A 27,776-nucleotide genomic window follows, 5' to 3' on the forward strand; every position below is an offset into this window, starting at 1 on the left:
TTTCACCACTCTTGCCAATGGCCATTGAAGTGGTTGTAAATTGTCTTCCTTGACGAGCACAAGATCACCTTCCTTTGAGTTTGCAGTTTCTTTGTTCCACTTGTATCTCTTTTGAAGTTCGTTGAGATACTCTTGCGACCATCTCTTCCATAAATCTTGATGTAATTTGTCAATAAGTATCCATCGATTTGTTGGATTTTGTGCTATAATCTCTGGCTCTGGATGGGCAGTCAGTGGTCTTCCGATTAAGAAGTGTCCCGGGCTCAAGGCAGCGAGATCTCTTGGATCACTTGATAGTGGTGCAATCGGCCTTGAATTCAACACAGCTTCTACCCTCGTCAGTACTGTTGAGAATTCTTCGTAGGAAAGTGTCGTCTGCGAGAGAATTCTTTTCAGATGATATTTTACTCACTTGACGCCTGCCTCCCATAGCCCACCGAAGTGTGGCGCTGATGGGGGGTTAAAACACCACGTAATACCTTCTTCAGACATTGACTTAGCTGAATTTTCCTCACATTGCGCTATGACCTTTTGGAGTTCCTTTGTTAGCGTATTATTTGCACCAACAAAATTTGTACCTTGATCGCTGTAGATTTTATGTGGCTTTCCTCTTCTTGCTATAAAACGTTTTAATGCGGCAAGAAAAGCTTCAGTTGATAATCCGCTAACAAATTCCAGGTGAATAGCTTTGGTAGCAAAACATACGAAAAGAGCTATGTATCCTTTCATTGTTTTTACTCCACGAGTGTTTGAACATCTCACCTGATATGGACCAGCATAGTCCACTCCAGTTACTGTAAACGGAGGTGTGGGAGTTACTCTGTCTTTTGGTATATCTCCCATTAATTGCTGTTGAGGATTATTATTGTGTCTAAAACATTGCATACACTTCTTCAATACGGCCCTTACATGATTTTTTCCATCCATAATCCAATACTTTTGACGTAGCTGGTTGAGTGTGAGTTGAGCACCGCCATGCAGTATTTTTTCATGTGCTTCTTTTATCATCAGTTGAGCAACATGGTTTTTTGCTGGCAGAAGTATTTGGTTTCTTTGATAACTTGGAATGTTTGCATGTGAGAGTCGTCCTCCTACACGCAGAATTTCTGCATATTTGTCCCATGTTGGGTATAGGGACAGCATTTTTGGTGATATCTTTTTTCGCTCTTTTATTTCCTGTATATCTTTGCTATAAAAATGATTTTGCAAAGATCGAACAATAGCATCTTCCGCTTCTTCTAGTTCAGATGCCGTTAAATAATTTACCATTTCGTAGGAGATCTTCAGTTTTTTGCATTTGAGCTTAAAAATAAATCTTCTGCAAAGTGCAATTATCCTCTTCAATTTATTGAATGAGGAAAATCTTTTAACGGCGTAGGATAATGGATAATCATCCTGGTTTGTATTTTGGAGATTTTTCTTCCGTTGATTTGTCCTAATAGACAATGCTTGAGACTCTTCGACATTTGTATCTGCAAAGAATATTTGGACATCTTGAAGCATATTATTGACTTCGTGATTTTCCTCTGAAACATGATCATCAGAATTTGCTGGTGTTTGCACTGATTGTGAGCGTTCTTTTGGCCAATGGTTTGGTGTCCGTTTAAGCCAATCTGGGCCATACCACCATAATGCTGAACTTGCAACTTCTTCTCCAGACATTCCTCTTGAAGGCAAATCAGCTGGATTATCGTTTGATGAAACATGTTGCCATTTCGCTTGTGGTATTGCATTATGTATCTTTGTCACTCTCGTGCCTACATAGGAGTCCCAGGTAGAAGGATCTTTCTTCAACCATGCCAAAACAATTTCAGAGTCTGTCCATGCAAAAAGGTCAATATCATCAATTTCCAGACTCAAGGAAGCTATGAGTTCTGCAAGAAGTGTGGCTGCGCACAGTTCTAAACGAGGAAGTGTGACTTTACTTTTTAGTGGCGTCACGCGAGTTTTTGCTGTCAATTGATATATTTGAATTTTTTCTCCGGAACATACTCGAGCATATATTACTGCTGCGTATGCTTTTTCAGATGCGTCACAAAAACCATGTATTTGTATTTTAAGTCCCTTGTAAGTATTTATCCATCGTGGAATCTTGACCTCATTTACGGCTTTTAAATCGCTGTTGAAATTTCTCCATTGGATTTCCATGTTTTCTGGAGCCTTTTGATCCCACGTGATCCCTTCTTTCCAGAGGTGCTGCATAAATAGCTTGGCGTTTATCATTATTGGTGCCAACCATCCTAGTGGATCGAAGATTGAGGCCACTGAGGATAAAACTTGACGTTTTGTGACTGTCTCATTATCATCAATTTGAATTCGAAAGGTAAAACTGTCAATATGAGTGTTCCATGGAATTCCAAGGGTTTTGATAAAATTATTTTCAGAAAAATCAACATAATTTGTATTGATCATTTGTCTCGGAAGTTCTTTTAACATTTTATAATCGTTTGAGGTCCATTTTCTTAAGTTAAAACCTCCCAGCTTTAATCATTCATTTAGCTGTATCCTTGCTTCGATTGCTTCTTCCACCGTATCTGAACCACTGAGTAAGTCATCAACATAAAAATCCCTAGTAAGGATCTTTTGTGCTAGAGGATATTTAATGCCTTCGTCTTCGGCCAATTGATGAAGTGCTCTGACTGATAAATACGTTGCTGCTGCTGTACCGTATGTCACAGTGTTAAGCACATACTCTTGGACTGGTTCAGATTCATTGAAACGCCATAGTATTCGTTGGTAATCCCTGTCTTCTTCTCTGACAAGAATTTGTCTAAACATTTTCTCAATATCTGCGGTGAAAGCGACCTTGTATTTGCGCCATCTGGTAAGGATTTTCGTTAAATCTTCTTGCAACTTAGGTCCAACGCATACCCAAGCGGCACAAAATAACCTTACCAAAATTTATCGTTGTATCAACGTTAAAAATTGGTTATTAGAATTTTTAAAATAACGTTAAGAGACAACTGAGAAATAACTTTGCGGTTTTAAGTGTTCATCGATATTACTGAAAAATAACCATTTGACAACAATCAGGATGTTTATAACGCAAAAGAAGGCCAAAAAAAGACAAATTTGTGTGAATTTAGGAAATAATTGTGTTTATTGACAAATTTCCAATGACTAATTTACAGGTTATTGTTGGGACAACCATTTCCCGCCAAAATGCATTCTTGCATCTGCAAGAATTGGCCACACAAGATCTGGTCAAAAACCACCAGATTCACTTTGCAACCAACTGTGGACCGAACCAGTGGCCGTAGAGGATCTTGTCAAGTGAAGTGAAAGTATAGTTTGTAGTTCAAGTAGTAGTCAATAAATAGTCATTATAAACCTTACCACCTCATCATTTATGTTGTGCAAACCGGCGAAGCGGATGGGATCTTCAATATTCACTAAATCCTCCGTTTTTCCCTAGGTAAGCCACAACATCTTGGCGACGAGGATGGGATCTTCAATATTCACTAAATCCTCCGTTTTTCCCTAGGTAAGCCACAACATCTTGGCGACGACAGGCTGACGGACTTGCGAAGCAGCGAAAATCCGAGGCATTTTCACCAATCAGGGCATTCCATTGAGAAAATTTTCTGGGCACATCAAGTTTGCGCGCCAAAGTCAGAGCATCACCATTACTCATCACCAATTTGGATTCCGTTAAGTTCAACGACCTACATTGGACCTTGATCGATGGCTGAGTCAAATACACTTCAAGCACTTGGAGAACTGTTCAAGGCAACCCAGCAACAAATAGCCTTGCAGCAAAAGCAGATCGAGCTTATGATGCAGAGAAATGAGGGACATGAAGGTCTTGTAGATGCACTTGCCAAGACCTGCAGCGATTTTTCATTCGATCCTGAGAATGGAATTACATTTGAAGATTGGTACAGGCGCCATGAAGACATCATCAGAATCGACGGCAAATCTCTCAGTGACGATGCCAAGGTACGTCTTCTTCTCAGAAAGCTAGATGCAATTTCCTTTTCTCGCTATTCCAAATATATTTTGCCCAAAAGTCCTCGTGATAATAATTTTGAGACCACTGTCAAGATTCTCAAAGAGATTTTTGTTGCGCCAATGTCCATTTTCTCCAAACGTTGGAAATGTCTGCAAGTGGACATGAACGAGACAGAAGATTTCATTGCCTACATGGGACGTGTAAATCAACTTTGTGAGGATTTTCAATTCAATACACTCACATTGGACTCATTCAAAGCACTTATTTTTGTTTTGGGCTTGAAAAATGCGCGTTTTGCTGAAATTCGTACGCGTTTGCTGCACAAATTAGATTCGAAAACTGAGGGAGTCACTCTTTCATATCTCCTTGAAGAAGCTAAACGTCTTAGCAATCTCAAGAAAGACTCTGCACTTGTGGGATCTTCCGAGGGTACAAACACTCCACCAGCCTCAGTGAAAACAGTCAAGAAATTCACCAAACCCAAGTTCAATAACAAAAAGTCCTCAAAAACTTCCACTTCACACGATCCACCCAAAGATACGCCACGAACACCTTGCTGGTTTTGCGGAAATATGCACTTTTCTCGCGATTGCACTTTCAAACAACATAAGTGTAAGGCTTGCGGTACTTTCGGGCATAAAGATGGCTACTGCCAGAGCGCGAGTAGGGCGAAGATGAAGCATGTTTCGAGATCAAATGTCATTCGCATTGTCAATTGTACGACACATGAAACACGACGTTTCATCGATGTTTCAATCAACTCGCAACCAGTTGCATTGCAATATGATTCTGCAAGCGATCTCACAATAGTTTCAAAACAATTGTGGAGACAAATAGGTTCACCTGCTCTTTTACCTTCAGAAATCAAAGTAAAAGACGCGCAATTCAACAGTATGAAGATTCTAGGTGAGTTTTCATGCTCAATTACACTCAATGGGAACACCCAATCGGGAAGATGTTTTGTGACCACATCAAATTGTAATCTTTTTGGCATAGAATGGATTCAATTGTTCGACTTATGGTCGAAACCAGCCAATTCTTTTTGCCGCAATGTTGAAGCCATTCAGTCAGGGACATTCAACAAGGAAAAGATTGTAAAGCAGCTCAAAGATGAATTTCAACCTGTGTTCGACAGCGGTTTAGGACTCTGTACCAAAGCAACAGCCTCATTGAAGCTCAAGGAAGGTGCAAAACCCATTTTCAGACCAAAAAGACCTGTGCCTTATCCAGTCATGGCTCAAGTTGAGGATGAGTTACAGCGCTTAGAACAAAAGGGCATCATCAAACCAGTCACATCTTCTGAGTGGGCAGCACCAATTGTAGTGGCAAGAAAAGCAAATGGTTCTGTAAGGATCTGTGGTGACTATTCAACAGGTCTCAATCAGGTATTGGAAGACAACAAATATCCAATTCCTACACCTGACGATATTTTCCAAAAACTTGCTTCTGGCTAGATATTCAGCAATATCGACCTGTCTGATGCATACTTACAGATTCCTGTCGATGAAGATTCACAGAAGCTATTGACCATTCACACACACAGAGGCTTATATCATTTCACAAGACTCGCACCTGGGGTTTCAGTCGCACCAGGCCAATTTCAATGCATTGTCGAAGGTATGCTCTCAGGGATCGACAATGTTGCAGTCTATTTTGACGACATTTGTGTCTCAGGACCAGACATAAATTCGCATATCAGTACAGTCAAACAGGTACTTCAGCGCCTCCAGGATTATGGTTTTCACATCAAATTGGAGAAGTGCAACTTTTTCCAAACACAAGTAAAGTACTTGGGCCATATTCTCGATTGTCATGGGCTAAGACCTGATCCGGGAAAAATCGCAGCTATCAAGGACATGCCTCCTCCCAAGGATATTTCCCAATTGCGATCTTTTCTTGGTGCAATCAACTATTATTGCAAGTTTGTTAAATCGATGAGCACTCTTCGAGCACCATTCGATTCTCTCTTGCGAGATGGAGCACCATGGATTTGGGGAGAGGATTGCCAACGAGCTTTCCTGAAGTTCAAGGATATTTTGTCTTCTGACCTCCTACTCACACACTTCGACCCATCTCAACCAATTTCCATTGCTGCTGATGCATCCAACACTGGAATAGGTGCTTGCATTTACCACACATATCCTGATGGATCTGAGAAAGTGATTTCACATGCATCTCGTACACTTTCACCAGCCGAGAGAAATTACTCCCAGATTGAGAAGGAAGGTTTAGCACTTGTTTTCGGTGTCACCAAATTTCATCGTTACATTTTTGGAAGACGATTCACTCTCTTCACGGATCATAAACCACTGCTTTCAATATTTGGATCCAAGAAAGGAATTCCATTGCATTCAGCCAACCGCTTACAACGCTGGGCATTGACTTTGTTGTCTTACACATTCGATATCAAGTTCATTTCCACATCTTCATTTGGACACGCTGATGTTCTTTCAAGACTCATCAACACTCACTCCAAGCCTGATGAAGAATTCATTATTGCCTGCACAGAACTTGAGAGAGATGTAGCAACTGCGTTGGATGATGGCATCCATAGACTTCCTTTGACATTCAAGAAGGTGGCTTCGGCTACACAGAAGTGTTCAACACTCCAAGCAGTCAAGGAATTTGTGGTCAATGGATGGCCTCCTTCAAAATCCCATATCAAAGACAGGGAAGTACAATCTTATTATCAATACAGAGATTGTCTCACACTGATCAAAGATTGTTTGATTTACAGAGAGCGATTGGTGGTTCCGCACATATTCAGAAAGAAAGTACTTCACACACTCCATGAAGCACACCCAGGTCAACAAAGAATGCTTTCACTAGCCAGAAGTTTCGTGTTTTGGCCAGGCATCGATGGTCAAATCCGCATGATGGTTCGTGAGTGTGAAGACTGTGCGCTAGCATCCAAAGCCCCCACCAAATCGCCTCTCTGTCCATGGCCAAAATCAAACAAACCATGGCAAAGGATTCACATGGATTTTGCTCAATGGAAAGGTGAAAACTTTTTACTCATCATTGATTCCTTCTCCAAATGGCCAGAAATCATCCAGATGAAATCAACCACGGCTGAAGCAACTATCAGTGTTCTGTTGGAAATATTTTCTCGTTTTGGAAATCCAGAGTTGATAGTCAGCGACAATGGCACCCAATTTACTTCTGGAGTTTTCAAACAGCTCTGTCAATCAAGAGGTATTCAGCACGAGAGATGCAGCCCTTAGCATCCACAATCAAATGGACAGGTTGAGAGATTCGTGGATACACTCAAAAGATCACTGCGCAAAATGGAGAATGAAGGATCATTGAAGGAGAATTTGTGCAAATTCCTACACTACTATAGATCAACACCGAATCCAAACTCTCACAATGGTTTATCTCCAGCAGAAGCCTTTATTGGAAGGAAAATTCGCACAAATCTGTCACTTTTGATTCCAAAAGAGGCGGAGCAGGAGGAGAAACAACCTGATCCAGTAGATCTTCCGAGAGTATTCCAGCCAAAAGAGAAGATCTATGCCAAACATTTCACAGGAAACACATCATTCTGGGTTCCTGGTGAAATCATTGAGAAAGTTGGAGCAGTCATGTACAATGTTCTCGTACAGCTGAAGAGTGGAAGAATAAGGCTTATTCGCTCTCACGTTAATCAAATCAAGAAGCGATATTCCGATACACCTCAGGATTGCCCTATTCCTACTGATCTTTTGCTCGATGATGAGAGTGAGGATGAGCAAATGGATGTTGATGAAGAGGATAGTGGTGACAGACCACAACCGCGCAGGAACTGGAGAAAACCGGATAGGAAGACACCACCATCATTGCGTCCTCGACCAACCAGGAGATTTCTTTAAAAAAGAGGGAGCAATGTTGGGACAACCATTTCCCGCCAAAATGCATTCTTGCATCTGCAAGAATTGGCCACACAAGATCTGGTCAAAAACCACCAGATTCACTTTGCAACCAACTGTGGACCGAACCAGTGGCCGTAGAGGATCTTGTCAAGTGAAGTGAAAGTATAGTTTGTAGTTCAAGTAGTAGTCAATAAATAGTCATTATAAACCTTACCACCTCATCATTTATGTTGTGCAAACCGGCGAAGCGGATGGGATCTTCAATATTCACTAAATCCTCCGTTTTTCCCTAGGTAAGCCACAACAGTTATGTTTGCTCTGCGCGCTTCGCACTACATCCAATGACATATGAATGCCGCGTGGTTAATTTCATGAAGGGGCAACTAATTGGTAAAAAGTTGGTCCCATTAAAAAAAAATAATTAATTTTAGATAGAGTATGGGAAGATAAGGGAAAAGTACCAGCGATCGGCAGTGCTCCTCGGATCGTCAGGTTATTACCGTATTGTTGCTCCAAATAAAATGAATTTTTAAAAATTATTAGCTACTTTTTAACAATTAACTCTTACAAGAATGCACTGCATTAGCTCTGATTTAATTTATAAAATCAAATTTCCGTGAGACACCTGATTGAATTCGTGACGATCCGAGGTACAGATTGCAAGTTTGCAATTACACCTATTTTTTTAAATCTATTGTAAAAATTAAAAATTCAAATGCGCAGATATAGTTAAATGGATCACTAATATACCAATTAGCATGCACAAAAATACCAAATAGTATTTTGAGGCTTATATTTTCAACTAAATATCGAGCATGTCTCTTAACATTCCGATCCGGGGTGCTCTTCCCTTATACTCAATGGAAAGTATTAAATAAAAATTAAGAATTTTTGAATTTCCTTGAAAAGCTCTTTATCTCACTATTATTGAATTTATTACTGCGCATTTAGATTTAATGATTAAATCATTAAATCTAATCTTCATTTAAATTTAATGATTATTTAAATAAATGAAAAAAATCCACTGTTGAGACAATCCCCGTCTGACCAAATAAGCGTGGATTATAACCTGAATTAACCCCTATCTTTCACACCTTACTTTTAAGAAGTTCTCATACAAAATACCCCTTACCAAATATATGCGAGGGACACTGTTTTGCAGTCCTAGAGATGAGCATTGGTACTACAAAAGATATGTTGCCAACCGTGTTGTTCAGCTGTCAGTGACAAAATCGAGTATTTTTCAAAAGATTTTATTTATTTTTAAAATGTACACAAAGATTCTCAGTAATTCTAGTGTTTTTGTTTTTAATAATAATAAATGTGCGTGGGTGCGTTTCATATAGAGAAAAGTGTTGTGATAACTATAAACAAATTTCCAACCTTGAAATACGTGTTTTTATTTTCTTTGGGGGTATTTTTTTGAGACAATTTTTTTACACAACTGTTCTTACTTTTCTAAAGTGTTAAATCGTTCATACTGGTTAAACAAAACATATCACTTTCTTTGTAACAATACTGTAGGATGTGCAATTCACAGTTTCATTCCACCGCCATTGATGTACGTGGTAAAATCCAGTCCTTGATTCGTTTCTACCACTCAGATCTTTCCGACGAGGGCTAAGATAGTGCCTAAAGCTGGGTACTAATTAATGGCTCAACGCTGGGTCCCCCTTACCCTGTGTCAGATGAGTCTTTCTGATGCCATCATTTACTATCGCTGCATTCAGTTTCACCGTAGAAAAGAAAACAAAACAAAACCAAAAAATTGAACTTAAATTGAATATTAATCTAATACTATATATATCGATATATATTACTGTGCTGTCACAGTAGGATTTTCCAATTTGCAAATTCATATCAATTTTCATAGTAATTGCTTTAATTCGTTATTTTGTATTAAAAATCATTTGAAGTGATAGATTTTCACTAATTTATTGTTACATAGTACTTGGTCCACAAAACAAGTTTAAATATACTAAAACGTTTAATTATGGTTGCTCAAACTAATTTGAATTCAGTAAATTAACATGTTAAAATTTTACATTAATTTCTAAATATTTTATTGTATTTAAAGGGTAGGGGAAAGTGCGTTACCTTCGGACGTCTCAAGCTTCGAACAACTCACTTTTTCAATATGTTTTTAATGAATTTGACCCATTATAAAATTATATTGAAATACTTAGTTTCATGCCTCATATTTCCTGAAAAGAACATGGGTCAAATCTATTAAGAACATATACGAGGAATTAAGTTGTCCGAAGCTTGAGTTGTCTGAAGTTAACGAGCTTTCCGCTAAATGTTGAAGAGTTAAAAAGTATAGAGTCAAACATAATAAGTTTTTATCAGAATTAATGTATTTAAGTATATGAAAGTACAAGATTTTAACTATATTTTCTCAAATTTTCATTTAAAAATCTTAAAAATTCAGCCGTTGAAGTCTGATTTTCGGTAATCTTTTTTTTTTTGGAAAAAAAACATACTTTTCGGTGGACAAGATTTTTTAGAGTATATTCATCGTGGAAAAAAATAAAAATTTCCTGTTACCTAATGGGTTTAACTCCTGCTTCAACGATACATTTTCTAATGAAATTTAGATTTTTGGGAGAATTTTATATAAATAATACAATTTTTAAGATTCCTTAGAAAAGCTATGCAAATTATTGTGAGGAGACCATGACCTCGAGGTAGATCTAGGACAAGGTAGCTGAATCAAATTCAGGATATTGCCTTAGAGTGCCTTTGGATTTAATAAAAATATTTCTTTTTGAAAAAAGTTTTTTTGTAAAAATTTTGTAAAGTTGTTTTTTTTGTAAAAAATATTTTGGGCTTTTCAAATATACTATGCAAAAGTAGAAGAAAAACTATACACCAAATTAACTGATAATTTTTACCTGAATATTTAGAATTCGCTGGACCGTTTTCTTCTAAGACGCCTGGTGTTCCCCAAAAATTATTTTCTGTCCAGTTCCCTGTGAAGGTTTTCTTTTCTTTCAAAAAAAAAAAAAAACCAAAAACAAAACAAATGATTATTAATTGTACAATATACATTTATTTTTTAGTAATGTTTATGCCAAATGGTAAATATTTAACTAAAACCAAAGTATCTAAATATTCTTGTAGTTGCAGTTCTTATAAAAAAAGGCACCAATAGGAACCAAAATAAAAATTATGCATTGAATGAAAAAAACTTTCAATTTTTTATAATAAAAACAAATTAAATTAATAAAATTTATTTCAGGTTCTACCATTTTTGCAATTAGTAGCCCCTCCAATGGTGGAAAGAGAGAGAGAGAGAGCTATGAATTTTTTTTCAGTGGCTCATATCGAAAATTTAACACTGAATATCTCTCTAAACACAGTCTCCACAGATTAATTATTGATTTTTTAGGGTATTTTGAAAATAATCAATTACTTTGATGGACAAAAATTTGCAAATATTGTCGCACTACTTAAAATCTCGCAAAAATTATTAACAATATTTGTGTATTTTGCAACGGGAAGCTACTTTTTAAATGCGCCGGTAAATTCTCTACACGACCGGCACTTTGGCATAAACATTTCGCATGAGGAAACTAAAGAAAACTCACCAAATACGCACATTGAATTATCAATTGTTTTTGTCACCACATTTGTCACTCAATGCACCATTCACTAAACACAATTCGCCGGGCGTTTGACAATTTGCCCATTGCGCCACACAACGGTGGCGAAAAGAAAATTCTCTTCTTCGTCAATTCGATGAGTTTAATCGGAAGTTATCGTTTGGTTATTTTAAGGTTATTTCACAAAGTTATTTGTAAGTATATTTCAATGCTCCATAACTCCCTCACAACCAAGTTTTGGGTCTTCGGACAACGTTTTTACAACTCCATTTTACATTTTGCGAAGTTATCAAACGGTTATCCAACAGTTAACTAACCAAGGTGTGCTGCTTGGGTAGTAAGTCATTCAGAGATTTTCCATTTGTAGTTTTGCATGAGCCATCGAAAACTACTCGTGTTTTCGTTGTTGTACTATCTTCCTTCTTAACTGCGTGATGGGGAAGATAATATTTTCCTTGTCCCTCTTTGGCTAGAGACATATGACCCAATGTCAAGTATTCTCTCATAAATCGATGATAATCTTCCCTTAGTTCGGGGTCCTGTTTAAATTTCTTTTCCATGTTTAAAAATCTGGCCATTGCCTTACGTCTGGAGTCTCCCAGAACAGGATTATCCTCTTTGAATGGCAGGGCTACCACATATCTGCCATCCCAATTTCTCGTAAATGTTTTGCGGAAATGTTTCTCACAAAAGTCATCAGTTAATTGTCTTTCCAGTGGTTGTGTATCCATTTCCCAGAATCTTCTGAGATTGGTGTCAATCTCTGCCATTGTTACCATGCTTGTAACATAGGCTTGAGGAGAGTCATGTTTATGATCTCCGAAAATTATCCACCCTAACTGTGTCTTTCGTAGGGTTAAATCATTTATCTTCTTAATGCCATTTGTAATGACATTTCTATACACACTAACCCCTAGAATCAAGTCGATTTCTGAAGCTTTATTGAAGTTTGGATCCGCCAAGATCAAGTTAGATGGAATCAAGCCATCATCTAGCTTGAGATCTTGTGACGGAAGTAATCCAGTTAGTTTTGGGAGCACATACGCATTTGCTTGAATAGCGTATTGATCTGAGAAATGTGATTTTAGGCATATGTCTACAATGAAATTTGATGTATTGTTTTGTATATCTCCAATGCCTTTTATTGATGCTCTTATTCTCTGCTTCGGAAGTTTCAACATTTGAGCTACTCTACCGGTGATGAAATTGTCTCCAGCACCAGAATCTAATAATGCTCTAAAGACATACCATTTTCCATCATCTGCCTGAACCCTTACCGAAGCGGTTGGAAAAATATGGGCTACACTGTTTGTATGGAGAACGTGTACTTGGCCCGCGGAGTTATTATTTCAAGCCTCTGAATTTGTTTTTCCAGTATTATTCTTGACCTGGGTTACCAGACTTGTGGATTGTGCTGAATTGGAGTCCTTCTTTGGGGCATGCATAATACTATGATGCTTCTTTTTGCACGTTTTACAGCAATATTTGCTGGTGCAATCTTTGGAATTATGCTTTCCAAAGCAATTAAAACACAATGAATTATTTTTGACGAATTTCTTTTTCTCGTCATAGGTCATTGATTTAAATTTTTCACACTTTGATAGCCAGTGTGATTCATTGCAAGCTGGGCATGATAGTGTCTCAACTGCAGTGCTGTGGTAGCTTGTCTTTTTTGCAGACTTGGACTTTTGTTTTGTTTTATACTCCAATTTTTTTTCTTGCGTAAGAACATGGAATCTGGCTTCCAGAAAATCTAGCAAAGTATCGATAGTAGGCATTTCCCGTGCATTTTTCACGTTTTGTTCGAAAATGCGTGTGCTCTCTGAGTCTAATTTACGCAGAGCAAATGCTGTAATAAAGCTGTGTGGGCAAATATTTTTTATGCCATCCAAAGCTGTCACACATTCCTCCAGCACATCATGCAATTTGATTATGTCTGCTGCACTCCTGTATTCAACAGTTTTGAGATCTAAAATCGCATTGATGTATGATGATACGATTCTTCGGTCATTATCATATCTTTTTATAATCAGATCGAGCGTAACTTTGTAATTTCTTGCTGTTAGCGCCAAGCGTCCAATTACCCTCTTTGGTTCTGGGCCCAAATATGACAAAAGGTATTGGAATTTTTCAATTTTGGAGAGGGATTTATTCTTATGGATTATGCTCATATACAATTGTATGAATGTCTTCCATTCCTTTGGCTCTCCCGTGAAAGTTGATATTGTGATGGGCTCGAGTTTTGGTGGCCTTCGCTTTGCATGCATTTTGCTTCGCGTTCTTCTTGCTGAATCGGCATTATCATCCTCCTCGCTTGACTCTGAGTCAGAGTCGCTGGAATTGTCGTCAGTGTCTGTTTCATCGTCAGTGAGAAGTGAATGAATTTGTGCGTCATCAACAGGAATTTTGGTAAGTTCATCTGTTTTCGAAGAAAGTGCTTTCTTTGCGTGAGTTTTTTTTATTGCACCAGTGCCTTTTAATTGTGCAATCTTAAGTGTAACAAACTCTTTAATTTTTTGCAAGATTTCTTCGCCTCTTTCGAAGTATTCGTTCTTGAAATACTCATCGTTTTTCTCTAAGTTTTTCTTAAGAGATTCTTCAGAGCGAACGAAAATATTATAGATATCTTGTGAGCTATTTAATTGCTTTTTTAGAAAGTCCTCTTTAATCCTCTCCTTAGGCAGTTTTTTAAGGTTACTGAGGACCTTTTCAAAGTACTCGACATAGTCTTTTTGTTCTTGTTGCACTGCCTCATAGAGTGCCTTCTTCACCGAACTTGATTCCACGTCATCATTTTCCTCCTTTTCCTGAGGAAGACTTACATCCTTCATACCATGCGCCATAGTAATTTAATCAGAAATACTTTTGAAAATTTTAGTTTATTTCCTTCTCCAATTTTTTAATACAACTGTTGCAAAATTCAAATTTAAAATGTTTTAATGTAGATAATGCTTTCGCGATTTTTCTCTCCCTCGTCTTCTTCCCAGCCCTTGTCCTTTTTTTCTTTAATGCAAAGAGCCGTGGTGGATTTGAATCATCCGGAATTTTAGTCAATTTTGCTTCTTCCTGAAGCTGCTTTCTCTGTTTCCACTCCTGAAGTGTGAGCCTTTGTGAGCCAATACGAATTGGCTCCGGGTCAGTTTGGTGAGATCTTGGGGGTAGAATCTGCAGGGATGGTGGAACTTCTTTGCTCCCTGCCGCGGCTTTAAGAAAATCTCGTAATGCGTTCCTTCTTAGCCTATCCTCTTCTCCCTCACCCAGGGGTTTTGCCGTAAAATATGGCAAACTTTCCGGCTTCACTAAGATAAAAAGATTATTATCTCAAAAAATATCAATTTATGATTAAACACTCTACGAGTGCTCAACTAAAAATTGATATTTTCACTTAATTTTGCACGAGGTGACAGGTTGCCAATGAAGGCAGTCTATGTGTGCAGAAATTATGTGGAGCGTTGCTTAAGGATAGGAATTGGGAATGAGGATTCTAAGGATTTATAAATTGTCTTACTTATTGTATTAAAATTTCTCAAACTACTGCGACTCTATGGTGAAGTGTTCCGGGTGTACTGACGGCGATGATGGCTGCACTGGCTGCGGTTGATGGCTGCACAGGCGGCGTCTTCTTTCTGAGTGCTCTAGTAGCGGCTAATCTGGCTACAATGGCGGTGCTCAGGCGGCGGCTAACGGTTGTACCGGCGGCTGATTTATGGTGCTCTAGCAGCAACTGGATGTCTGCACTAGCGGCGGTGGCTTCAATGCTCTGGCAGCGGCTGGATGGCTGCACTGGCGGCTTCAATGCTCTGGCAGCAGCTGGATGGCTGCACTGGCGGCTTCAATGCTCTGGCAGCGGCTGGATGGCTGCACTGGCGGCTTCAATGCTCTGGCAGCGGCTGGATGGCTGCACTGGCGTCTTCAATGCTCTGGCAGCGGCTGGATGGCTGCACTGGCGTCTTCAATGCTCTGGCAGCGGCTGGATGGCTGCACTGGCGGCGGAGTGAGTAGAGACTGGTCGCTCTACCCGTAGTGGACTGTATGTGGATGGTGCTGCCGGAGGGAGGGTCTTCCGGAACGTCTCACGGGCTAATGAATGACTTCAGGCCTCCTGGGGTGCCTCACGGCCTCCTCTGGACACGCTTCTGGATGACGACAATGCGGAATCTTCCCAGGCACTGGAACACAATTTGCCCAGGGTCTCGTCTGGCACTGACTCCTCTACTACAGGGATCTGACTCCTTCCTTGGGGGGTCCTCTCTGGCTCTGGATACTGCTGCGCTCTGTTTCCTCAGACTGCACCGTGCTGGATGTGGCACACCTTGGAGTACTCCTTAGGGATTGCTCCCGATAAACCAAGGCGGCACCGAAGGACCAATGTAAACGCAAGTAAAGACTTGGAGTTCTTGGTCGGTTGAACTGATTTATTGCCAAAAATCGATCACCTTTTATACATAAATTTTGCTTACACTAACAATTTGATTATTGAGGGGAAATTGGAAATATTGGGAAAATTGTGGGGAAATCTTAGATATTGCCGGAATTTATACTATTTACATTCATATAAACTAGCCGTTAATTAATATCACAATATATATTTTGATCTTATGCCTTATGCTTTATTTCTTGATCTTGCAATATAAAACTTATTACTACTGAATTTTATTATACTCTTAATACATATGATATTATATAGTATTACATTCGTAGTATAACATCTTAATAATTCTAATATCTGTTCATCTACTGAACAAGGACATTACCAATTTCGTAGACTTCCATTTGGATTAAAAATCTCTGCTAATAGTTTCCAACGTATGATTTCAATAGCGATGAGCGGACTTTCTCCTGATAACGCGTTCCTGTACATCGATGACATAATTGTTTACGGTTGCAGTATAAAGCATCATAACGCAAATTTAATTAAAGTTTTCCAGCGCTTGAGACATTACAATCTTAAATTAAATGCAAAAAAGTGCTTGTTTTTAAATAATGAAGTGACTTACTTAGGGCACAAAATTTCAGATTCAGGAATTGCTCCTGGTCCCAAAAAATATGAAGCTATAAAACTTTATCCCCGTCCAAAAACTAAAGATGAAGTAAAGCGTTTCGTCGCTTTTAGTAATTATTATAGACGATTCATACCCCATTTTGCTGATAATCGTGTCCCTCTTAATGCTTTTACAAAGAAAGGCGTAGATTTTATGTGGACTTCATCTTGTGAAGCTTCTTTTCAAAATTTAAAACATCAACTCATGAGCGCGAAAATCTTATGTTTCCCTGATCCCAATAAACCCTTTATTTTAACTACTGACAGCTCTAATTTTGCATTGGGTGCTGTCTTGTCAAAAGGAGAAGTCGGCAAAGACTGGCCAGTAGCGTATGCTAGCAAGAGCCTTAGCAAGCATGACCTTAATAAACCAATAATTTATAAAGAGGTTTTTGCAGTGTACTGGGCGATTACATATTTTATGCCATATTTGTATGGAAGAAAGTTTATTGTCGTTACCGACCATCGTCCATTGATTGGTCTCTTCTCTCATCGAAACCCCTCAGCTAGACTAACTAACATACGCTTGGAATTATTAGATTACGATTTCGAAATTATTTACCATCCTGGTACTCAAAATTCAGCTGATGCTTTAAGCAGAATAGTTATCGATTCAGATTACTTAAAATCGTTAATTCCAGAAAATACAGTAAATGTCGTTACTAGGTCTATGGCACGTGAACAAAATCAAAATATAGCCGTACCTACTAATGAAATTGTTGAAACATCAGATACGCGACCTGATCAACCGTGTATTTGGGAAGGTACTTCAATGACCGACATTAAAGGATTAACAAGATTACAATTTGAAATCGATGATAAAAGAACAAACAATTTTATTAAAGTATCGAGAAGTAATATTTCTAATGGCATCAAAATATTGCACGTCTGTTGCAGTTTATATACCCTGAGGCATGATCTGAAAAGTATAATAAAAGTAATTCTTTACGAGATTAATAAAGAAAAAGGCGGAAATAATACGGTAGCGCTATCCATAAAAGATCAAATATTCAACTACTTTCGAGTGGTAGAATTCAAAAAATATTATGAAATGGTACACAGAAACAATAATGATGCATCAGTTTTGAAAGTAAAAATATATACGCCGCCAAAGAAAGTGTACAATAAAGAAGAAATGAAAAGAATTATTACAGAATTCCATGATAATCCATCGGGAGGTCATTTTGGAATTATAAAAACTGAAAAGAAAATAAGAAATTACTACGTTTGGAGAAAAATGTCTCAGATGGTTAAAGAACATGTCAAAAACTGTTTCGAATGTATCGTGAATAAAACTGTAAGATATACGATAGATCCCATGACTATCACTGATACTCCATCTACTAGCTTTGAGATTATTCAAGCAGATTTGGTTGGTCCATTAAATGTAACAAATAAAAACAATAAATTTGCTTTAACTCTTCAATAAGAATTGATCAAATTTCTTGATATAATCCCATTGCCTAATAAACAAGCAGATGTTGTAGCGCGTGCATTAGTAGAAAATTTTATATTGAAAATGGGAAATTTTAAAACGTTAAAGACAGACATGGGAAAAGAATTTAATAATTCTATTTTCAATAACATTTGTAAAATTTTAAATATCAACCATGTCAATTCAACGCCCTATCACCATCAGACCTTAGGGGTGGTGGAGAGAAGCCATAGAGCTCTTAACGTTTATCTTTTTTCTTTTTGTCAAGGAACTGAATGGGATCTTTGGTTGCCGTATTTTACGTTTTCGTACAATATGACACCAAATATCGATACCAATTATACACCCTATGAATTGGTATTTGGCAAATTACCTTATAAATACAACATTGAGCCTACAATTGTACCGATTTACAATACAGATGACTATGCAAGTGAACTAAAATTCAGATTAAAAACAGCTCATGAAAATGCTCAAATTCTTTTGAGAAAGGAAAAAGAGAAACGCAAAGAACGACAAATCACAGCACCTCATGTGCATAAAATTAATGATTTAGTAGTTGTAAGAAATGACACCAATTCAAAAAGAGACCCACCATATTATGGACCATTTATAGTATTAAGAAAAGAAAATGTTAATAGTACTTTAAGACATGTAAACACTGGTAAGATAGAGACAATACATAATAACAGAATAAAATTATATAAGAAATCTTTGTAAAACAAAAGATTATAATAACGAAAACTCGAAATATAAGTATATGGGATTAATTTAAGAATAAAATAATTCACTCATTAATTCATTCATTCTTATATTATAATTAAATAAATTACTAACAAACAAATCAAATAAAAAATGAGAAAATAAAAAAAAAACATAAAAATATCCAAATTCAAAATTTAACTATGAAAATTTGTAATTCAAAATTATTAAATCAAATTTGACAAAATTGTAAATTCATTCTAAAGGACGAGGGTGTGATGTGCGAAACCCTTAATCTAAAAAGTATGTATTAAGCAATAATTGATTTGACAAAAATTGTATTGACGGAGACGAATAAATTTCAGTTACCATTTGGCATTCCCATCGGAAACAAGTGTTTTAATTACAAACCACCACAAGTTAATTAAACTTGATGGGAATCCATTCATCTTAAGTCTGCAGAATATCGTATTTTTTATGTTGTAATTGTCAGCTGTTGTGAGATTCTGGACCCTTTTGATGTATCCGATTGCCGTGCTAATTTTCTGATTCAGGGAGTGTTTGGACATATAGTTCAGCATTCTGCCTGATGCTATTGCTTTTTTGTACCACAATGTCTCTAATTTGTTATTCGTTCTTAAGATGTATGTGTCCAGATATGCTAGTCCTCCTTCCCTCTCTACCTCAACTGTAAACTGGAGTTTGTTGTGGAAATTGTTAAATGCACATAGGATATCCTCGATCCTGTCCTCCGGAACCAAGCAAAAGATATCGTCGATATATTTTGTGAGGCAAATGATGTTTTCTGGTATTTTTGTCAATATTTCGCTTATTGCATAGTCCATTACAATATCGGCTATGATCGGCGATAATGGTCCTCCCATTGGCATACCATCAATTTGTGAATAACACTGTCCATCGTAAGCAAAGTAGCTGGTTTCTAGACAGAACTTAACGATACTCATGAACAATGTTTTGTTAATATTCGTGTGAATGTTTATGGAGTCCCACATTTCATTGATGATTTCCAATGCCAAATCTCGGGGTATGTTGGGAAAGAGGGACACAACATCCAGACTGATCATCTTGTAGCCATCAGGAACATCAATATTTCTTATTCTTTCCACAAACTGAAAAGAATCTTTTACATTGAACCCTCTGAGATTAGTAATAGGTTTTAAAATGTTATTGAGGAACTTGGAGAGTGCGTAAGTGGGAGACATAATGCATGAGACGATTGGTCTCAAAGGGATACCTATTTTGTGAATTTTCGGGAGACCATACATACGTGGTATGTGCGAGTTGTGTGTTGTTAAGCATTGTTTTGTTATCCCATCAATGTATCGTTAAGTTCTGTCTAGAAACCAGCTACTTTGCTTACGATGGACAGTGTTATTCACAAATTGATGGTATGCCAATGGGAGGACCATTATTGCCGATCATAGCCGATATCGTAATGGACTATGCAATAAGCGAAATATTGACAAAAATATCAGAAAACATCATTTGCCTCACAAAATATGTCGACGATATCTTTTGCTTGGTTCCGGAGGACAGGATCGAGGATATCCTATGTGCATTCAACAATTTCCACAACAAACTCCAGTTTACAGTTGAGGTAGAGAGGGAAGGAGGACTAGCATATCTGGACACATACATCTTAAGAACGAATAACAAATTAGAGACATTGTGGTACAAAAAAGCAATAGCATCAGACAGAATGCTGAACTATATGTCCAAACACTCCCTGAATCAGAAAATTAGCACGGCAATCGGATACATCAAAAGGGTCCAGAATCTCACAACAGCTGACAATTACAACATAAAAAATACGATATTCTGCAGACTTAAGATGAATGGATTCCCATCAAGCTTAATTAACTCTTTATGGAACATACACTCGACACCACATCACACCAATACACAAATACCCAACAGTACTCCTGAAAGCATAAACACAATCTACAGAACTATAACCTACATTCCAAAACTTAGTGATCTAATTCGACAAATAATAGAAACAGAGATTAATGATATAAGAATAGCATTCAAAAGTTCCAACAATATATCAAAAATGCTCTCGAATACAAAACAAAACATTGATCCATGGATGGAAAGCGGGGTGGTATATTCTATACCGTGTGAATGTGGGAAGAAATACATTGGGAAAACCATTCAACGTCTTAAGGATCGAGTATCACAACACAAAAGAAGCACAAGACACCATGCAATGCTGAATCAAAAACATGACGTCACTGCATTAGTCACACACACAAAACAACATGGACATCAATTTATGTTCGATCAAACGGAGATCATTGACAAATGCCCCCAAAATAAAAAAAACTAGAAATATTAGAGAGTCTCCTTATCTACTTAACAAAAAATGACAACATAAACAAAAAACTGGATTACCACACACTGGAAAAAGTGTGCCAAAAAATTTACGTACATAAAAAAATTAACTTATTGTGCACAAAATTTGTTACACGAACACTGCACAGAAAAATGTACACACGGTTTGTTAACCGAAATATGCTAGAATCTGGTAAATTTCGTTACTAAATGGAGTTTTTCTCTCAGACGGAGAGCGATAGAGAGTAAATGCCATACAAAATGAGAGAAAAGCAAATCATGCGATGCTTGCACGAAGAAATATTTTGTGTTACGCTCTCACATTCTGAGAGAATCCTCACATTGATCAAGTTAGTGTGAAACAAAATGTCGGACGCTAAATATTTGGCTGTGAATTTTCAAGGCGACAAAGCGTGGGTTAAGGTGAATTTCAGTGGAAATCTGCAGTATTGTGATTTAGAAAGTGCAGGTGAGATTGTGAAACAACTAAAGGATAAATGGAGAAGAAATTTATTATACTTTTTTGTGATTACAGCACGTGAACAATTGAACATTCGTGGGGGCAAATTGGAAATCTTCGACGAAAATTCTATCAAGCTTGTTCCGGCCACATTTTCGGAATTGGCCAAGGAATCATTCATTCTGAGGCATACTGAAACGTGTGAAACTTCATCTTGTTCTGCTACAGAATCAGCTTCCACAGGAACTACTAGCATTGTAGAAGATTCTGCTTCTGCAGTTCACGGAGGCGGAGCGGAGGGCCCCTCAAATATTGTGAAGGCTCCAGAACTTTTCTACAAACTTATTGTGAAGGTAATTTTCACCATTTCCCTCCTAAATACAGCTTCCCATATAATTTTCTACGAATTTCTTAGTAATCATTTTGCGCGATCATCCGTTTCTAAATAAATTAGGCATGTCAAAATTTCAAAAAATATTAGTACTATGAAATTTAATTGAATTTTACAATATAAGTTTTGATAATGTTTATTCTGTTTATTAAAAACACATTATTTATAAGTATCCTTCAAAATTCTAGAAAAATAGTTGTGAAATTTTCGAAATTTTAATGAAATTTTGTGAAATTTTATGTTTTTACAAATAATACAAATACAAGGAATATTTATGATTTCAGTCCCTTCTTCCAGAGGAACCAATTTTTCCATAGTTTTGTTGGTTATTTTCGTAAAAATTCGAAGGTCCCTCTCAATAAGTTAACCGTCCGTAATGCTACAAGCTGCATATTTTCCTCTTCTCTCCTTCCACTTCAATGTTTTATTTAAATCAAATGCGAGTTATATATTTTGTCTTTTTTTTTTTTAAGTTTTTGATGTCATACAAGTAGCTTAAGAAATCTTTTTGTCCTTGGAAATGTTTCATTTCGTTATAACTGTGTGTTCTTTTTAAAGATAAAATGTTAAAAAATTTAAGGAGTGTATTTTTTGAAACGATTATCCGAGTTTGAGCTCGTTGCTTAGTGTTTGACTCCATGACAATTATAAACCGGTAAAGAACTGCTAATGAACTGTCAGTGAACCGATAATTCCCTTTAACATTATATATAAATTATGCCGTGTAAAAATAGGTACTTTCGAAAATACTCGAATTTGAAGGAAACAATTATGTATTTCATTAAAAAATATTGATGAAATTTTGTCGTTATTTATTATTGGAGCTCTGTTTATTGTAGGAACTTCGAGAATATTTTAAAATACAAAGAACTGTTGTTGTGAAAGGTTCAGACCTCTTAAAGAAGACCTCATTGAACAGCCAAGAGCGAAAAAAAGTGATCCATATTGTTGCAAACCATCTTCTGCTTTTCCGACCAAACCCAAAAAAGGCAGACAAAATTGCTTATGCAAAAGCAACAATTGAATTGTTCCCGTGTCTAAAAATTGACACCGAACTTGGATACGTAAGTTATTACTTAAAACTTCATCTTTTTTACTCAACATTTTTAGTTCATGGAATATGACAATTTTTCCAATAGGATTCTGTGTACAATCCCAAAAATCGCGCTGGCTTTCTTGGCAACTGCCTAAGAAGGAAAATATTCGTAAGGAAATCTATAAATTTAGTTTTCGACTCTAAAGATGAAGAAAACGAAAATGTGAATCCATCTGAAGATGAACTTGACGATTCTGCGTTGGAATCTATTAAGGAGGATTTAAAAGTATGCTGTTGGCGACAACACAAACGAAAAATTGTTGATTGTATGAAGAAAACCTTTAAATATCGTCGGAACTTTTTGCAGACATCTCTGAAAAGTAATATTCTTTTGGAATATCCGAGATTTCAAGACACATACGGATTGGTAATATCTTCGTCTTTAAAATGATTTTTAATTAAGGTATCAGAATATTTCATTTAATTTTTGTCTTTTTTTTAGATCCACCAAGACTTCAAGACGTTGTATCCGGATGATCATGAAAATTTGGTTGGTCTGTTTCAACCAGATTTCCAGGAAAAGTTGCAGACTCTCGGTAATTTAAACACCATTACAGGACAAAATAAAGGTAATTACACATTTGTAAAATTTTAAAACTTTTTTATAATTTACATAAATAGAAAATACTATTTGCCAAGTCACATATTCAATAAAAAAGTTACATTAATTTTAATATATAAAAGTCAGTTTTCATACTTTCCTATTTTACAAATAAATAAGGCATGCCAAGAATGTTTTAACAATATATCAAACTAGTCGAAACAATACCCCAAGCAGCCAGATCCTTTGGAAATCCCTGTCATTTGACAGGTTTTGACCTCTTACTATATTATTATTCTTTTCTCTAAAACTCTATTCTGAAGCTGAATCAAAATTTCAGATAACATTCCGCAAATATTGTCTCTGCTTAGTTTAAATTCAATAAATCTTTAATAGAATTTAAAAAAATATAGAAATGTGCAAGAGTATTTATTTGTTATTTATGGATACCTATTTAAATCAATTGAGTGAAAAATAACTACATGAAAATAATTATTTTAGACTGGTGTTCCGAAATCATTGCGACACTCTGTTGGATAACGCTACTGCGTCCGACTGGTAATGGCCGCGGAACTAAACGACCACCTTTAAAGAGAGCATTCATGGATTTCATTGTGTTCCAATCGGAAAATGAGGAACTAACTCCGAAATCGTCTCCAACTATAATTGCACAAGGTGGAACACGATCCGATGTAAGACGGTTTTTTGTGTCAGTTGATGGTACTCTCATTGTGACAAACAACACTTTTATTGACGCATTCGATATATTCTTCAAATTGCATTTTGTATTTGAAATCAAATACGAAGACACTCTACGTAATTTTCTTACGTATTTGGAATATTACGTTTTCAAAATAACTGACAGGAGCATTCCAAATACCACAGTGAACAAGTGTCGCATGCTTCTCTTGAATGCACAAAACGAGTAAAAATTAAGGTAAAAAAAGAAAATAATACAACAATGATTCAGTGTAGTATTTGCGAAACAAATTACTTCGGTAATATTGGTAATACTGAAGATTATATTAAGCATATTAGACGTATTCATTGCTTCACTGAGAATTCAGGAGCATCTGTACCATGTGGATACTCAATGTGCAAAAAATCATTTGAAACTATAAGTGGGCTGAAGTATCATATGATTCATTGTTCGTACAAGAATATAAAAACTCCTGATCAAAATTCATCTAAAGAAGTAATCCCTGTCTTTGATGAGTTTGAAGGTTCAAGTAGCAATGGGATTGACCAACCCGGAGAAAATATTTCAATCCAAAGCGATTTTTTTGGCGATACGTCTTTTGATTCGGTCAATACATTGAAATTTATCTTGGAAAAATTTATAAATGATCTACAAGGATTTTTTCTATCAAACGCGGTTCTTAACTTTGTATTCAAGTTTTTGATTTCTTTCCTGTCTCATTTGTTTTCCGTAATCAGAGAAATTGTAATGTCTTCTACAACGGTAGGCTGCAAAATCTTAAGACTATCTGAAGTTGAAAAGTCTATATGTGAATTCCTTTCTGATTACAAAACTACCTATCTAAGGAGAAATATTATATTTGAAAGTATGCCAGAACCTTTAGAAATTCATATTGGAATTAAATCAAAGAGAAGTTTGGATTCGGGAAGAAAGTCATTTCTAAACATGCCTTACCCAATAACATTCGTAAAAGTAAGTTTGATTGAGACTTTAAAATTTGTTTTGAGTTTGTCTCATGTCCAAAAACACAAAATTTTTTCAGAAGTAAAAGATAATGGAACTACTATTTTGACTTTTAAAGATGGAATATTTTTTAAAAACACTTTTGCGGAATCAGAAACATCGAACATGCTCTATCTTAATTTATATTTTGATGAATTTGAATGTGTTAATCCGATTGGATCTAAGACTGGTCGACATAAGATTGGAGCTTTCTATGTAAATATCAGAAATTTTCCCAAAGAACTAGCTTCAAAACTACATCATATCTACCTATTTGCTTTGGTTAAAATTGAAGATTTAAAAAAAGTTGATATAAATCTCGTACTTCGGCCACTTATAGAAGATTTAAAAACATTGGAAACTGTTGGTATTAACATTAATTGGAATGGACAAATAAAAAATGTCAAAGGAGCTTTAATAAACATTTGTGGCGACAATTTAGGTTTAAATGATCTGCTAGGTTACAGAAAAGGATTTAATTGTGACTATTTTTGTCGCTTTTGTTATTGCACATTGGAAGAAATACAAAGTAAGTTTAAAGAAGAAGAATTTGTTATGCGTACAAGAGAGGCTTATGAGAAAGACGTCCTAGAGATTTCTGAAAATGTAGATCATATTAGAGGAGTGAGAAGTAAAACTTTGTTTAATGATTTGAATTATTACAATACGATTGAATCACAAGCTGTGGATATTATGCATGACATGCTAGAAGGAGTAATACAATACGATTTATACTTATTTTTCAATTTTTTGATTACCAACAAATACAACACATTAAATGAAATTAACTGTTTAATACAATCGTTTAATTTCGGATATCTTGATAGGCAAAACTTGCCATCTAACATCCGTATAAGTACAAAAGGAAACATTGGACAAAAAGCAGCGCAATGTTGGACATTACTTTCTTATTTGCCACTGATTTTTTGGAGTCATTTCAAAAACAAGACTGATTCTAATTTGAAAAACATTTGTAAGGTAATCATCCTTTTGATACAGTGCTGTCAACTCATTTTTTCTCATAAGTTTGAAATATCTATGATTGAAGATTTAAAAAAGAAAATATTTTTGCACCACAATCACTTGAAATTGGTTTTTCCTGATTTCAAATTTAAGGCCAAATTTCATATTATGATCCACTATCCTGGAATTATCAAGAAAATGGGGCCTTTAATTGACATGTGGTGTATGAGGTTTGAGGGAAAGCATGCACCCTTAAAATCATCAGCGAATTTGAGTAAAAATTTTGTAAACATTTGCAAATCAATAGCAATGCGTCATCAAGAAAGAGTGTTTTTTATGTTGAAAAATGAAGAAATTGGAGAGGAAATTGAAGTATATAATGATGAAGAAGTCCAACTCGAAATTGCTGAAAAAATGAATGTATTAACTAAGCAAGATATTATAATAGTGAAATCAATACCAAAATATGCTTATTTAAAAGTGGGACTCTTTTTTGCCTTGAAATGTCCCAAGAAAAATACCCCAATCTTTCACAAAATTCTTAGTATTTTTCAGTACAATAGTATTTTTTATTCATACTCTGAAAAATATGAGACTGAAAAATTTGATAATGATTTGCAATGTTTTAAAATAAAAACAAAGAGTGAAATGTGTACAATAGAAGTTGATAAAATACAACATAAAGAATGTTTTTCAATGTCCATTGTAAATTCATGCTTTTATATTGTTTCCAAAAAAATTATAATGTAACATTGAACAAAATTGAATTCTGTGATATATTTTTTCATATCTTTCTATAATAAAAAAATATAACTAAATTTTTTTTTATATAATGAAAAACTAAATTAATAACATAGTTTAAGGAAGAAAGGTATTATAAAAAGGGTTTAGGATAGTGACATCACTTAGTGCGATGCATCAGTTTATTCCATCTTGAATAATTTTTTTTAATATTATAGTATATCAGAATTGCAAAACAAAATAATCAAATATTTATTTTGATTCCGCAATTCCTTAATACCGTAATATTCAAAAAATCAATTTATTCAAGAAGGCATTAACTGGTGCATTCCACTACCTAAGTGATATAACTATCACTATCTAATTGTTAAAATATTTTTTTTCTAAAATTTCATCAAAATGTTAACCATGGTTAATAAAATTTGAATTAAGAAAATCTACAAAACGTTAACAAAAGTTAAAAAAGTTTTAACGAATGTTAATAAAACGAGCAGTTGAAAATTGCTGAAAACCTTAAGAAGTGTTAACGAAATGTGTAGCAATTCATATTAATAAAATTTTAACCTTTGTTAAAAATATGAGTACTAAAAGTTTACTCTAAATTTTAACGATGGTTAACAAATTGTGTGTCAAACACTTTCTAAAAATGTTACCGGTGGGTAAAGAAAAATAAGTTAACATCTGGTAAAGTTTTTATTACACGAACACTTTTTCAAATCTGGGCAGCGCTCGGTGTAATAAATTTTTGTACAAATTTTTCTGAGTGCAGGGAATTAGCTCAACGTATGCAGCTCTCCTACAACGAGTAAAAATGAGAGGGGACACTGATAGAAGAGCAGAGGAGACCTATTACAGCTGTGATGAGAATTGAAAATCTGAAGCCCATGATTCCCAATCTGACCATCGTGATGTCCACTTCATCCATTTGTGAAAAAGTAGTA

The 27,776-nt window shown here is 35.9% G+C and overlaps 3 protein-coding genes across 3 annotated transcripts; all 3 read left to right on the forward strand.

The window, feature by feature from the left end:
* Nucleotides 1-3,684: 3,684 nt before the first annotated feature.
* On the forward strand, nt 3,685-6,746 carry LOC129808870 (uncharacterized protein K02A2.6-like). The gene is made up of 4 exons (XM_055858776.1): nt 3,685-4,858; nt 4,949-5,337; nt 5,407-6,627; nt 6,690-6,746. The coding sequence occupies exons 1-4, from the start codon at nt 3,685-3,687 to the stop codon at nt 6,744-6,746; spliced, it is 2,841 nt and encodes a 946-aa protein (XP_055714751.1).
* A 350-nt stretch (nt 6,747-7,096) lies between these two features.
* Nucleotides 7,097-7,803, forward strand: LOC129808871 (uncharacterized protein K02A2.6-like). The gene is made up of 2 exons (XM_055858777.1): nt 7,097-7,147; nt 7,198-7,803. Exons 1-2 carry the CDS (start codon nt 7,097-7,099, stop codon nt 7,801-7,803), a joined length of 657 nt encoding a protein of 218 aa, XP_055714752.1.
* Nucleotides 7,804-21,029: 13,226 nt separating this feature from the next.
* On the forward strand, nt 21,030-24,121 carry LOC129808872 (uncharacterized; the record flags this gene model as incomplete). Its single annotated transcript, XM_055858778.1, has 6 exons — nt 21,030-21,410; nt 21,477-21,754; nt 22,632-22,856; nt 22,932-23,255; nt 23,331-23,457; nt 23,931-24,121. Coding segments are annotated over exons 1-6 (1,248 nt in total), but the record flags the coding sequence as incomplete, so codon positions are not given.
* Between the last annotated feature and the right edge of the window lie 3,655 nt (nt 24,122-27,776).

The sequence above is a fragment of the Phlebotomus papatasi genome, unplaced genomic scaffold (genome assembly GCF_024763615.1).
Source record: "Phlebotomus papatasi isolate M1 unplaced genomic scaffold, Ppap_2.1 HiC_scaffold_146, whole genome shotgun sequence".
Classification (NCBI taxonomy): Eukaryota; Metazoa; Arthropoda; class Insecta; order Diptera; family Psychodidae; genus Phlebotomus; species Phlebotomus papatasi.